General features: G+C 38.0%; 1 protein-coding gene across 2 annotated transcripts in view; it reads right to left on the reverse strand.

The window, feature by feature from the left end:
* The window catches only part of PRKD1 (protein kinase D1), a 127,142-nt gene extending 112,959 nt beyond the window's left edge, over positions 1-14,183 (reverse strand). For both annotated transcript variants that reach the window (XM_018082958.3, XM_018082957.2), the window contains exon 1: positions 14,073-14,183. In XM_018082958.3, coding sequence (XP_017938447.2) covers positions 14,073-14,099 — 27 coding nt within the window. In that variant the 5' untranslated portion in view covers positions 14,100-14,183. The remainder of the gene's footprint in view (positions 1-14,072) is intronic.
* Between the last annotated feature and the right edge of the window lie 341 nt (positions 14,184-14,524).

The raw sequence follows: 14,524 nt of genomic DNA on the forward strand, positions 1-14,524 counted from the left end.
AGCTGAGACTTACGGAACTGAAAAGCCTTTGCTGTCAAATTTTTTAATACCAAGAAAAATTGTAAGCAATACAGAACACTTGATTACCTCAGGGAATGGAATTATCTTTACAAATAACAGAAAATTACAATTTCTCTTTTTTAACATTTCCTCCTTATCTATCTTTTTAGAAAACCCAAGTATGAAAACATAGATAACTTACTTAACAACAATTTTATTTCTAGACTTTCCCTGGATGTTAAAAAGATAATTTTTTTTAAAAATCCATACATTTTTTAAAACTATAAAATCCATAAAACACTACTGAAAAATATAATTTTAATTCCAAAAGAAAAAGAAAGATTAAATGGCACAAGAAAGCCCACATGGGAAACTGCAACTATTTGGAACTTGATGGAAAATTCAATGTAAAATTTATAAAACAGATAAATCTGCAAGATGTGCTCTCCAATACTGCCACCTAAGAAATTACAAAAGACTAAGTTAAGACTATTTTATTGCACAAAACTACAGATTGCTAAGCAGAAAATGTAAATTTTACATAATAATGGAAAGAGCTTTTTTCTTTTCCAAATGTTGTCCTTTGTAGCTGCAGGGACCATGGGAAGTCCTCTAGTCCAATCTGCTGCTTGAAGTAGAATCAACGCTGAATTCAGATGAATTAGAAAGATCTAAATTAGAAAATGATAGGTGTCTGGGTCAAAAAAGCAGAGTCGACTGCAACATTAAGAGTTTACAGCACCACCTTCATTGAAAAAAAGCTCAGTGTGACCTGGCAAGGTGCACTTGCTGCCTAGAAAGCCAACCATATCTAGGCTGCATCAAAAGAAGGGTGGCCAGTAGGTCAAGGGAAGTGATTCTCTTCCTTTACTTGGTACTGGAAAGACCACACCTCTCCTTATAATTAGGAATGAATTCAAAGGAATTGTTTTTAAAAACAAAGAAAAATAATAAAGGGGGGGGGAATCTTATTTTTCTATATAAACATAAAAAGTAAAATTTTGTGTGTTAAAATATGTTCTAAAAAAGTTTAAAAGTTATGGGAAAGCACCTTGATTTTTCCTGCAAACTAACATTATTTTCCTGATGAGAAACATTTGAAACACAACTTTTTATACCCATACTCTGATATAACCACAAGAAAAAAAGTTTCAAAAATCTCAAGTGATACTGTCATTTCAAAGTCTCTATACATAAAAAATGCTACTAATATCAGAAATTATGAAATATTTCTTTTCTTGAAAGAGGTAATATATCTTTTGCTGACATTTGCTTTCCATTGAGATTTTAGTTACAGTTTTCTATCTTACAAAAAAAAATGCATTAAAAAAAACCAGTCCCTTCCACAGTATATTTCTGTGTGTGGAAATTATTGAAGAACACTAAGAAATTATAAATCAGAAAAATTTAACAATAAATATACTGGAATGAAGGACAACTTCTTTTTACCAGAAGAAACTATAACAAATGTATCTCCAACTCCATAATTTGCAAACAAAATATGAATATTTGACCCAAGAACTACTTCAGAGAATTCTACCAGGACTCTTACGGTCAGAAAGTTACCTAAAAGCATATCTTACATTCCATACAAATTTCTCATGCAATTTAAAACTAATCCTCAATATACATTACAGTTAACAGTACTATAATTCATTGTAATCCTTTTTAATTGCTATTTGTAACTATCAAGCAATATACTAACAGTTATCATATCTTAATATTTTAGACACATTCTAAGGATAAATTACATAAATATTCATCAATATTTCTGGTTGCATACACACATCTTTGTACTGTAAATTCTAAGATTCATCTAAAATCACTTTTTTACAAACTTGTACATATTAAATTCTTAAATATTTTACACTGACTAAATAATTCTTCTAGGATTATTCAGACAAAATCCTGCTTATTCATATTTCATTCTCCTCAATATCAATATGCTATTCAGAAAGAGAAACTACTATGTCAGGGAAAAAAGTGACTTTTTCAGTGGCATCTGTGGCCAGCAGGAGTCAGAGAAATGATCAGCTACATTTTTCCCAAATTCAATGTTTTCTGTATCCCTTAATACCAAAGTTTGTCCTCAATTTAGACAAATTAATGTGTGTGTAGACAAAGCAGAATTTTTCTCCCAATGCTACATTCATATACATATGAAATTCTTTTTACGTCCAAAGAAAGAACAAAAATACAGATTATTCTAATTTAAAGCTTCATGTATTTTCAAACTGTCACAGAGTTGGTCGATAGTCTAATTCATGAGAATCTGTATGCAAACTCTGGAGTCAAATAATAGTATCTTTCCTGGATTAAAAGAAAATAGTTATTAATATTTATAAATATAGTTATTGCAAGGTTCAATTTCAGTATTTTTTTTAACTCTTGTCCTATTGTTGATCTGTACTCATACAAGCAAGCTCTCAACATGGCAAGTGACATTCATTTTTGTTTGAAACACATAGGGAAAAGAAGGGGATAACAATCAAGCCACACTAGTAAAAGATTTTTACACATTCCTATTCAAAAGATGGAAATTAGGTTTTGACTCGCTCTTTGGAAAGTCTCTCCCTTGTTATATAACATTTGTTGTTGTTTTCAGAACCTCCCTTTTGTACTGTTAAATAGAGAGGGGAAACACTGACATTATTACTAAAGAATTCATTTAACAGAAAAAAAATATGCTTCAATGTATCTTCACTCACCAGCAATGGATGAGATATACTCCATATTTCAGTGAGACCAACAAAGGGTTTTCTTTTTTTTCCTTCAGATCCTTTCCTGAGGCATCTCCAAATATATTCTACCCAGTTTTAACATACTGATTATTTACCTCTTGAATAAGGAAGCAGATGCTTACTGACCATTTAAATTGACGAGATGAAGTTTTTTGTTCTTAGGCCATCTTTGAACAAACAGGTCTGATTTTCAGTAGCTTTAGAAGTTTAGAAATTCTTGTTTCATGCTTCAGTCTTCAAAAGAGTTTTCATCCTTATTCTCTTAGCTATGTAATACCCAAAAATATGAAACTTGTCAAACTGTCAGTATGCCACAAATTTGTTTTTCTTTTTTAACAACACAAAGCACTTACTTCTTGGTAAAACAAGGTATTTAACAAAATTATGTGACTGCAGTACGAAACGGTACTCTGAATGTTAGAAAAATTCTGTTAACATTCCTCAATTTAAATATACAATTGCACATACAACTATGTGCCATCTGTGAATGCACAGCACTTAAGATATGCTGAAAAATCAGAAGTCAAATTTTAGCTTGAACTGCATGCCACTAGTTTAATCAATGGCTGTCCATCAGTCCAGGACATTAAGACACCTAAATTACACAGCGTGACTGTTCACTAACAGCCTGTTAAGAAGTAGAGGAAAAATGAGCACAGGTGGAAAAGGAGTTAAAACAATAAGCAATAGAATAAACACCAACTTTAGCTTTGCTGTTACCTTGGTCTTCCCTCTAAGCCCTAACAGCAAGGTGAGGTCTAAACAATGCATCTTTTGTCCTGCAGATCATCTCTAACATGCACATGTCCTCCCTGCGAAGACAGATAAATCAAACATGTCCTCATCAGTTCACTTCTCAAGCACTGTACGATCTTCCTTCCTTGAAAAGTTACACATTGTTCTATTTGAAACAAACTTTACAGTAGATAGATTACTTCAGTTTATCAATTCTTCCTTTCACCCCTGCACAGACCAACCGTCACCATTCCACAAGGACAGATAACTCAGCAGGGCACTCCCCTATCTAACTATTTTTTATTTCTAATCCATAAAATTTGAGGTCTTTATTTCATATTGAAGGGGCTGGTGGTTTTTACTAACCATTTTTGCTAATCACAGGTTTCCCTGAGGAACTACTGTGCTTTTGCCCACAGCCTAAGACAGATTTCTCATAGGGGTTTTTTTCCAAAGATACTGCTAATAAACTGCTGGGTTTAAATGCTGAGGTATCATGCCATGGGGTTTAAGATGTGCTGTAATAATGAGATGTCCAGTACACCTTGACTGCAATATACGAAGGGAAGGACTTCCTTGTATACACTATAGCATATAATAAGGCTCCATCATATTACAGGCTGCTTAATATCTACTAGGCATTAATGTAACATATGTAAAGATGTAAACAATGGTTCAAAAGTACCGTTTGAAATTGGAAGTAGTGTTTTCCAGCTGTTTTCTACCTCCTCTTTGATAGGCATATTTAACTACTAGCAGTAACTTTTGATTTTTTATCAGATATAACTTTTAATTTTTAAATATTTAAATCAGAGGCAAACCAGATGACAGATAAAACCCAACGAATGAGTAAAAAAAGCGCAGATTGATTAAAGCTATACACAGGCTGTGTCAACTGCTGAACGACTCTTAGCTGGGTCTAATAGGGAAATACCAATACTTCAGCTTAAATATTAGTTTAATTATTAACCATGAAGCACTGCATACTCTGGGAATCACAGAAACACCAGAACCTCTGGAACTTATCTAGTCTGACTTCTCACCTACAGCAAGACTATCACCAACACAAGGTTTTGTGTTGGTGGTGTTTCCACCACCTCTCCAAGTACCTGTCCCAAAACTGCACTACAGTCCCACCAAAGAAGTCTTTTTCCTGATGTCCAATCTGAATCTCTTTCCAACTGTAACTCACAGTCATTGTTCCTGGTTTCAGCCTCTGTCACTAGCTAGAAGAGTTTAGCTCTATCACCTTTGTAACTCCTCGTAAGTTAGTTCACATTGAGAACCAATTCAGCACCAGAATACAGCTCAGAACCTCCCCATTTTTGTGGGAGTTGCCAAATAAAAGTAGTCAAATAAAAGGAAGAAAGAGGAGGTTTATATGGTATAATCATTTAACCTAGATTAAGAACTGAAAGTCAGGACACTGCCATTTCCTTGTAGATTTGAAAAATGTGTCATTCCCTCGATCAAGTTCACATGGCAAGAAAACAAAATACAAGATCATAAACACAGATTAAAGATACACTAGAGATACATTTCTAGATGTAGAGCACAAGTATTTATTTTCCAAACTGTTTGATTTTACTATTACTTTCTGCCCAACAATGTTATGACTACCTGAACTCTTGCTGCTACAATGACTTACCAAGCTTCTTGTGACCAAGTGGCCAGTGGACATACTGTTACATGAGGATAACAGAGACAGCAATGTCTAATTTTCCTCCAGAAACCAGGATAAAAACACATAGTATAAAATCAAGAGATCTTCTTCCCTAACCTAATCTCTTCACCCTCACACAAGCATACATACAGACTCTGACCAGATTGTTTCAATTTTCATTCAAATTTTTTTACTTCCCTTTTTTTTTGGTATATATTTAGGACAGCCAACTTTTTAAGAAAAAATGCAGTGAAAACTGTGTGGGTTTGGAATTGGACACACTCCTACTCATATTCTAAATATTTTGCTGCATTCTTTCTTTTTAAAGGCAGGTATAATAAACATAACAGAACAAATGCAAATGCATAAGTTCACACACATTGTAAATATCTAAAAGGTTTCTTTTTATTACTCTGGCGTATAGTTTTCACATTTTCCTAGATGTAGTTGACTTTTGGTGGCAATATGAAATCCTCAGGCAGGTAAGATCAGCACTGGCAACATTAGACAGCATGGTCAGCACAATTAGTCACATCATGTAAACAGAGAGTAAACTTGTAATGCAGCCCTCTAAGCTGATGCAGAGGGGCGCTGAACTTCAGAGCAAAACGTGAAAGCTTTTGCTTTGAAAAAATTATTAAAGCTAAACTGAAAACCTCATCAATAACTCACACTGTCCTCCTTATCAGTGAATTTTCACTCACCTCATAGACTCTCATTCCATGGATCAGTACCACAATTTAAGAAGTGTAAACCATACAAACAATCCTTTGTGGTCCCAAGGATCTATGGTGCTTTTGGAAATGTTCTGGCCTGAATATCAATCCTAGCCTAGCACCCATAAATTACGGAAGGATATTCAATGCTGCAAAGAGGGAGACCATGGTATACTTGAACATTATGACCCACATCCATTAGTAATTTCTGGGTTTAGGTAGAAGGATTTCTCAGGTTGTAAAAGATAAGATCAGGGAATATGAAAGTTGCCATTTTCAAGGATAAGCATCTTTCAGGCAAGTTACCTCATAGCCAGAATGTTGCTCTCAGTCTCAGCTGTGTCTTGTCTGCATTTTTGCATCTATTTCTAACATTTGGGAAAAAAATTATTTCTCAAGGTTGCCTTCTTTTTTGTAACTTGAAGAAAGGAGACAAAGAGCATGCTTTCAGGCTGCACAGGATGTGTTCAGATACAGTTCTTTTAAAATGTACAAAGATAAAAGTTTACAGCCTGTAACTATGGTCACGGTTTGCAGCTTCTCCCCATATACCTTTGTACACACATTGTGCTTAAAATTACATTGGGAAGGTCTTTTTATGCCCACCAGTATTAAGTCTCTAAATGACTCTTTTCTTCACTTAGGAAATAGCCAAGATACAGATTAGATTGCATATGTTCATGTTTCTTGGTTTTTTAAATAATAAAATTTGATAATTTTTTCTCAAAATAATTAGCTATGTTCTAGCTTTAATGTCATAATACTGTTTCTGAGCTGGTTCTGACTGCAGGAGAGGCACACATAACAGGCTATGTAAGAGAAACAACCACTACATAAATACATTGCATGGCTGGAGAAGTGAAAGCTTACCTCTTGACCAAAGTTTTCTCAGCTGAAGAAGAAAACAGAAATACAAGGAAGAAGCAAAAGGAAGCTACAAATACATGGAGTAAGACAAAGTAGACAACAGTGATATAGACTGAAATTTATGTCTAACTATGTCTATGCATATATCACTACAATATATCCACACCATTATCTCTACATTATAGCCTGATACACTATACTACCTTTCCAACCTTACATGTTGTTTCAGCAGATAAAACTAGAAAAACATTTAGAAAGCAAAAATATATTTCAAAAAATAGGTGACTTGAAGTGCATACTTAACAGTCTATACTTTAAAAGTTCAAAGAGTGGTATGTACAAGTTATTTTAATCTTATACATAGTTTTTGAGTGACATCAAGTCTGTCATCATCTTAGACTGTTTCATGGATAGAAATATTTAAAAGGAAAGAAAAGTCTCAAAAAGCAAGAGCTCACTTAGCAATACTAAAAGTCTTGTATGAGGAAGAAAAAAGTTGAAAGCCTGTGAAAGAAATCTGGTTTAGTCTGCAAAATCCTGCACATTCACAGGGACACCACTAGCCACAAGAATATGGCCAGGATGTTGAGGGATGTGATTCTCCCTCTTTACTCAGCTCTAGAAAGGCTCCAACTGGAGTACTTTCAAAATGAGTCCAGAGAAGAGTCACTAAGTTCATCACAGCTGATCACCTCTCCTGTGAAGACAGGTTGAGAGAGCTGGAGTTGTTCAGCCTGAAGAAGGGAAGGCTGCTGGGAGACCTTATATAGCAGCCTCCCAGTACCAAAAGCAGGCTACAAGAAGGCTGCAGAGGGAATTTTCACAAACTCATGTAGTAGTAGTCATGTAGTCACTATGGGCAGTAGTGACAAGGCAGTAGGACAAGGGCGAATGGCCTTAAGCTGAAAGAGGGTAGGTTCAGACTAGGTATTAGCAAGAAATTCTTTACTATTAGGGTAGTGAGGCACTGCCACAGCTTGCCCAGAGAGTCTGTGAACTCCCCATCCCTGGAAGTGTTCAAGGCCAGGTTGGATGGGGCTCTGAGCACTCTGGTCTAGTGGAAGGTTCCCTGCCCATGGCAGGGAGGGTTGGAACTAGATTATCTACTGGGCCTGTTCAGCCTCAAGAAGAGAAAACTGAGAGGGGACCTCATCAATGTATGTAAGTATCTGAAGGGGAGGTGCCTGATGGCACATCAGCCTGGTTGGAGCCAGGGTCTTCTTGGTGGTGCCAACCAACAGGACAAGAGGCAAAGGGCAGAAACGAAGGCACAGGAAATTCCACCTGAATATGAGGAAGAACTTCTTTACTGTCTGGGTGACTGAGCACTGGAACAGGTTGACCAGAAAGGCTGTAAAGTCCTCCTCGCTGGAGATATTCAACAACCACCTGGTTGCAATCCTGTGCCACGTGCTCTAGGATGACCCTCCTTGAGCAGGGAGGTTGGATCAGATGACTCAGTGTGGTCCCTTCTACCCTGACCAATTCTGTGATTCGGTGACCTTTAAGGTCCCTTCCAACCCTAACCATTCTATGATTTTACTAAAAACACCCTAAACAGACTTCTGACAATTTGATATTATGCAAAAAGCATGTAGTAGCTCCAGAAGAAAGGGAAGTCCTCATTCAAGGAGCAAGAGCCAAATATTAGTCAACTGCTAACACTGACTAAAGGCGCATATACAGCCACACTGTTCTAATGGGAAGATAAATCAAGTATTTTAGAGAATAGTTCACCTACACTCTCGATAAACACTTGAAAAAAAGATTTTAATTATATACTTGATTGCAACTATGTAACTGCAACCATATTACATAATGTCAATATAAACCTGTCTGATGTCAACCAGAGGACAAAGTCAAGAAGCCAGTGATGGCCTGTAGCATCATACAGAAGTAATTTTTAAAAATCTACAAACAATGTATGTGCTTATTACAGGTTGCTTGAGACAGACAACTCTCACCCTCAACGTCCTCAATGTCACAGGTGTAATTTTTAATTCTACATAGCCCTGTCTTAAAAATTACACAGATGTCCTTAAAATAATTGCTAGCATAGTCATGAAAAAAAAAAAAAAGACAAAAAACAGGTAAACAGACGTATGGCAAAAGCTTTTAACTGCAATAGACAAAACACAGTAAAAATAAGAAACCAGAATGCAGACTTCAATAAGTGTGTTTGCTTATTTACAAGTAACCACAGTATAAAACACATGGTAACCATACAGACAGATTTCTCCAAACACAGGGGGAAAAAAATCTAGATAAGAAGAAATAGCTTCAGATGTTTGTGAGGGATTTCCAGAAATCATGGGAAAACACCTATGGACAAAGTCTGCACAAATCCATACAGGAATTTGACACATAGCAGGGTGTTTTACACGCAATCCATATCACAGATCACTTACATACAGGCACAAACTCACCACCCTTTCAGGACGTACTGGGTTTTCTGTGCATTCTCAGATAATTGTGTCATTTAAACCCAGTAAGTCTTCTATGAGACACAGAGTCAGACCTTGGGTATTTCAAATTCACCAAGCACATGCCATACTATGACCACATAGGTACCTCTGTCTGGGAAATGTTGCAACTTCATTAATAAATTCCATTCTTTCTCTGGCAATAGAGCTGAATCTCATCAGCAGTAAAAGAAGCATCTCATATGCTTATTCATCTTCTGCTTTCTTAAAATCATTATGGAAATTATGTATTTCCTGGGGGAACAATCAGTAGAAGTAACACAAGATCAACACAATTCTTCTGTAATTCCTTTAAAAATTGAGATATGAACTGGTTACAAGCCTGTCCTTCATCTAGAGCTCTAACTTATTTCTTACTCTATGATAATTCACTCAATAGCCTTTAATCTTTGGGTAGGAATTTCTCAAATGCTCTACATAAATTTGGGGCACTAGTCCCATCTTCCTCATCTGGATGCCTGACAGGTTATATAACAGTGTTAACATTTCTTTAAAAAAACACATTTTTTTAAATCAAATTCAGACTGACTCCCTTTCATTGAAGTTACTTTTTTCTAGTGTCTTCTCACATAGGCTCCAAAAGTAATTTTAACTAAGCTACAAACTGATGTGACATACACTGACTTACAGTTTCCAGGGTGGAGAACAACAAATGTAAAGTCAATAAAAGATTAAACTGTAAACACCAAAGTCTTCCTTGAGATTGTAAGGGAGAGACTACTAGCAAAGTACTTTCACTTTGGAAAATGTTTATATGCATAATGACAAGGCCCCTTGCATTCCTCAAATTAAATTTAACAACTTAGTGCTTTCACAACACAGGCAGAGGAAAGCGTTCAGTGCTGAGAAAGGCTCACTTCGGGGGGGAAAAAAATTAACATTTTGTTACCAGTGTACACCAGCAAAGGACAGTCAACAATGTTGTGAGTACATGAAATGTCTACATATTTCTGACCGAAGGTATATGACTTTTGGTCAGCATGATAAAAACCTGACACAGTTTTTCTGTTTATCCTGAGGCTAAAAATCTTCCTAGTATATTATTTACCCTCAGTTCCTATCCCACTCTAAAGGAATTGATTTCATTACCACCAGGCTCTTGTTTATTTTAGGAGAATTTGTAGATTTGTAGATTTGTATGTTCTTCATATTGCTCACAACTTCTAAGCCTTCAAGTGCTGAAGGTCTATCCAGTATATGATCTAAACGGCTGACCTAAGGGCTATTTTATAAAACTCACATTCTGCAGTCAAATAACATTACACTATGTATTTACTTGAAAATTCAAAAGTTTTCAAAACTTGCCAATTCCACTACAGTACCCCAACACATCATATGTGAGGTATAACGATGACAAAGAATTTCAATAAATACAAAATACAAATAATAACTACATTCCTCTTTGAATTAAACTTCTATGAATTTGTATTTAAAGAATTGTATAAAGATTACTTCCTTTTTCTTTTTAGTAAAAAGTCTTTGGTAACATGGTAATTCCAGATAACTGAAGTGCTCTTTGCATTCTTTTGCCCTGGAGAAGTGGTTTTATTGTGTGCAGCTAACCCAAAAAGGGCAATAATTCATACTATTCTTCTTCAAAAAACAAAGATTGTATTTTACAATATCCTCCCACTGTTCTTGCAGGGGAGTCAGCCCAGAAGTCAAACACTGGCACACATTTTACAGTTGATCCTCATTTATTGTCAACTACATCATCCTTTAAATGTTAAAATTTCATTTCAACTGAAGAAAAAATACCCTCCCATTGACAAGTCTCAGGGTTGTCATGTCACTGGTTCTAAGCAAGACAAACAAAATACACAAACTCAGAGGAATCAAATTTCCTTGCCTTCAGAAGAAGCTCTTAACAGATTTAAATGCATTTGAATTTATGCCAGAAACTGGTATGTACTATTTTAATCTTCAGATTTTGTAATAAAAGTTTCTAAACAGGTATCTCAGCACGGAATTCCTGGAAGAGTGCCTTTCATGGACAATAAAGACACACTTCGCTTATTCCATTTTTCACATCATGTACGTTAGATTATCAGTATAATTATACTCTCTACCAAAATTAGAAAACCTAAACAGCATCTGAAGTGCAAAAGTTAGTCCTCTAGGGTAAATAAATGCAAATCCATGTTTATAAGGAAATATAAACTTCTAAATTATACATAGCTTTGAATTTTATATATGTGAACCCACATATATATTATTCATATACAAAACCACCATATAAAGATATAGAATTATAGTGGGTTTATACATACACACACACACACACATTCATAAATACAACTATACACACACACACACACTGTATTAACATACTACTCAGGCCTACACATGCTCCACTCTTCACACTTTGAGAAGTTTAGCTCAACTTAATGTAAATTTTGAGCAGAAGTAAATTAGGCAGGTGTATAAACCTGTGCAGAATAAGGGTCATAATTATCTCGAATCAGGTATACCCACATTACCATGGAAGAGGCTGTCTGTAAACAGATCATCTGACACCAATACTGAAGAAAATTCAGCACAATCCTATAAATAAAGTTGTGTACAAGAGAACTGCTTAAATATTTAACAGCACACCACAGACATAGCGTTGATTTTAGCAGTCGAAGACGAAAGCCACAGAGAAAAACAAAATCACAATTTCTTATCCTTGTATACTGCTGAAACAACCCAGACCAAATGCAGAGTTTGAAGAAAACTGTTCACTGGTAGGCCACTACTTTACAGACCCTAAGAAACTTGAAAATAGCGTGAGATTTCAATAAAATATACTTTGCAGTGTAGTTTCCTGCTTGATTATGATAAGCAAATACATCTTTTTCATAAAATCAAGACTAAGCAACCCTTCAAATCATTTCAGGAAAAGACAAAATCATGAACCTACAACACACAAATAGCTACCTCATAACAGTTCTAGATATCACATAATTTTTTTTAACATCTCTGCCCATATGTTTAATAACTTCAATTACGCAAACCATCCTGTCAGGTTTAGTGAAACGAATGTGTGCTAGTGAAATAATGTATACAGACATACTTGCAGCCTTAAGCTTAAGGTAAAGGCCACCACTTGACAAGAAAAATAAAAAGAAAAAACCCTATCTTTCTTCCAGTTTTCCCTGTCTTTGAGCCAATTCCTTCTCAACAGCCTTGGGAAAGGAGACATTTCAGCTCTGAGAAACTGTGTCTAGAAGAAAGTTCCTCATTCAACTGTGCCCTGCAGAGAAGCAGCTAAATGATGCTTTCTTTTATGTAGTCAAGAAACTGCAACAAATTAGTGTTCAAAATTTTCATGCCACTACTTATTCAAAAAAGTTTGACTCTGAGCACCGGCATTTAGTCTTCCTTACACAATGGTACATTGTTAGGAAACTGGGTTTAAAATCAAGTTACAGTAAAGCCATGAAATTAACAAACTACTCAAGCATAAAAAATAGAAACAATGAATACAACAATCTTAGCCTTTCCACTATTGCTAGCATATTCGGATATGTGAACAAGTGACAAGTATTGGTCTAGGTTTGAAAACAAATATGGTAATGGGAAACAGAAGAGTACACCATTCTCCAGAATTTAATTTAATAAAGCAGGTAACCATTTCTTAAACTATGAAGAATACAAAATTTAGAAATAAAGATGTGTATTTCATACTTTTTTAGAAACACTTCATTAGTTCTCTTCAACAAAAAAAAAGTTCCACAATTTAGTGAAGTTCAGATTGATGTGATCTACAAGAGATGAAAGGTAAAACTATCAACTGTAAAAAAAAATAAAATAAAATCCCTGCCTGAAATTACTTCCCTTCAGTAAAAACAACGGGGGAGGAGTAAGCCAATTTTTTTCCATTACAATCATCCCGAATATTCAAGCTGCCTTTTTTCTCCTTTCCAATCACTATGATACTTTTACGTGGGTCTTTCACACAAGAAACATGTATAAAGTAAAACTTTATTATACAATTCAATTGTTAAAACAGAGAAGTCGGAAAAGTCAAAGGCAGCGGAGGCTCAGGCAGAAGTGTGGTGGATTTCAGTGTGTTGCGCGAGTTTTACCGGAGCGCAGGTGAACTGCGCCTAATGACGGTACCGCTCCTGAGGGCTGCGGCGAGTGCCACCCGCGGGCTGTGCCACCCGCAAGTGACCATCGCCGCCGCAGTAGCGCAGTCAAGGCTGACTCAGTCCGGCCTGTGCCGCGCCACTTGCAGCCCTAGGGCAGCGGCGTCCTCGTCGCCGGCGGCAGCGCAGCCGGCCGCCGCGGCCGGCAGGAACGGGGGCTGCGGCCCCCAGCCCCGCAGTGGCCGTCCCGGCAAAAAGCACAAAGGGCAGGCGTGCGCACCTGCGCGGGGCTCCTGGGCGGTTGTTTTTGTTAACTGTCGGGTTTTTTTTTAGTGGAAACTTTCTCTCCAGCAGAGGCGGGACAGCGTGAACTGCCCGGGGCGCGCGCTGCCATCACAAGTTGACAGGCTTTCTGCCCCCGCATTCCCCTTCCCTTCGCAGCTTAAAAAGCGGCAGATACATCGGCCGGGTTTGTTTTTAATAACGGTGTTAGTTAGCACAACTAATTGCATCCACTGCCAGCAAAATAAAAGTCAAGCTCCACGTCATGGAGCTCCATACGAGAATCCCGCATGGAGCCTCCTCTGCGCCGGGGCCCGGGGAAGGAGGGGGGGACGGCAGAGAGACATGCGGGGCGCCGGGTTGAAGGAAGCGGGGCCGGCGGCAGGAAAGTTGGAATGGGTTTCGTTTATCCCCGGAGCAGAGCCACCGGGAAAGTTAACAGCCACCAAGAGCGCCCGCGGGCAGCGTCCGGGGGCGGCGGGAGGGGGTTCGCTTGGAGTCTTTCTTATTACCTTCTGGTCTACGATGGAGCAAGCCATTTCCCGGACGTGGGCGAGGCTGAAGTCCCCCGAGGAGTCCTGCAGCAGCAGCACCGGCTCCCGGCTCAGCCCGATCTGGAGGTGGAAGGCACGCCGCCGCCGGCAGCAGCCCCGGCGGCGGCAGCGGCTGGGCGCCGGATCAGGGCGGAGGGGCGCTCATCGGAAACTTCCCCGCGGAGCAGCCGCCGGAGGCTCCGCCGCAGCCGAAGGGTAGGGACGGAGAGGGAGAGGCGGCGCTCGCGTAAAAGTTGGTGGGCCCCGAGAGCGCCAGGCGAAGTTCCCCCGAAGTTTCAGGAAAGTCCGTCGATCATCTCCTCCGGGTGAAAATGGCGTGGGAGGTGGGGGGGGAGGACCGGAAGAGGGATGCAACAGGAAAAAGGCGGCGAGAAAGACGCGAAAGGGGAGCCCGGCCGCAGCGCCGCCGC

The sequence above is a fragment of the Manacus vitellinus genome, unplaced genomic scaffold (assembly GCF_001715985.3).
Source record: "Manacus vitellinus isolate BGI_N305 unplaced genomic scaffold, ASM171598v3 scaffold_6_pilon, whole genome shotgun sequence".
Lineage (NCBI taxonomy): Eukaryota > Metazoa > Chordata > Aves > Passeriformes > Pipridae > Manacus > Manacus vitellinus.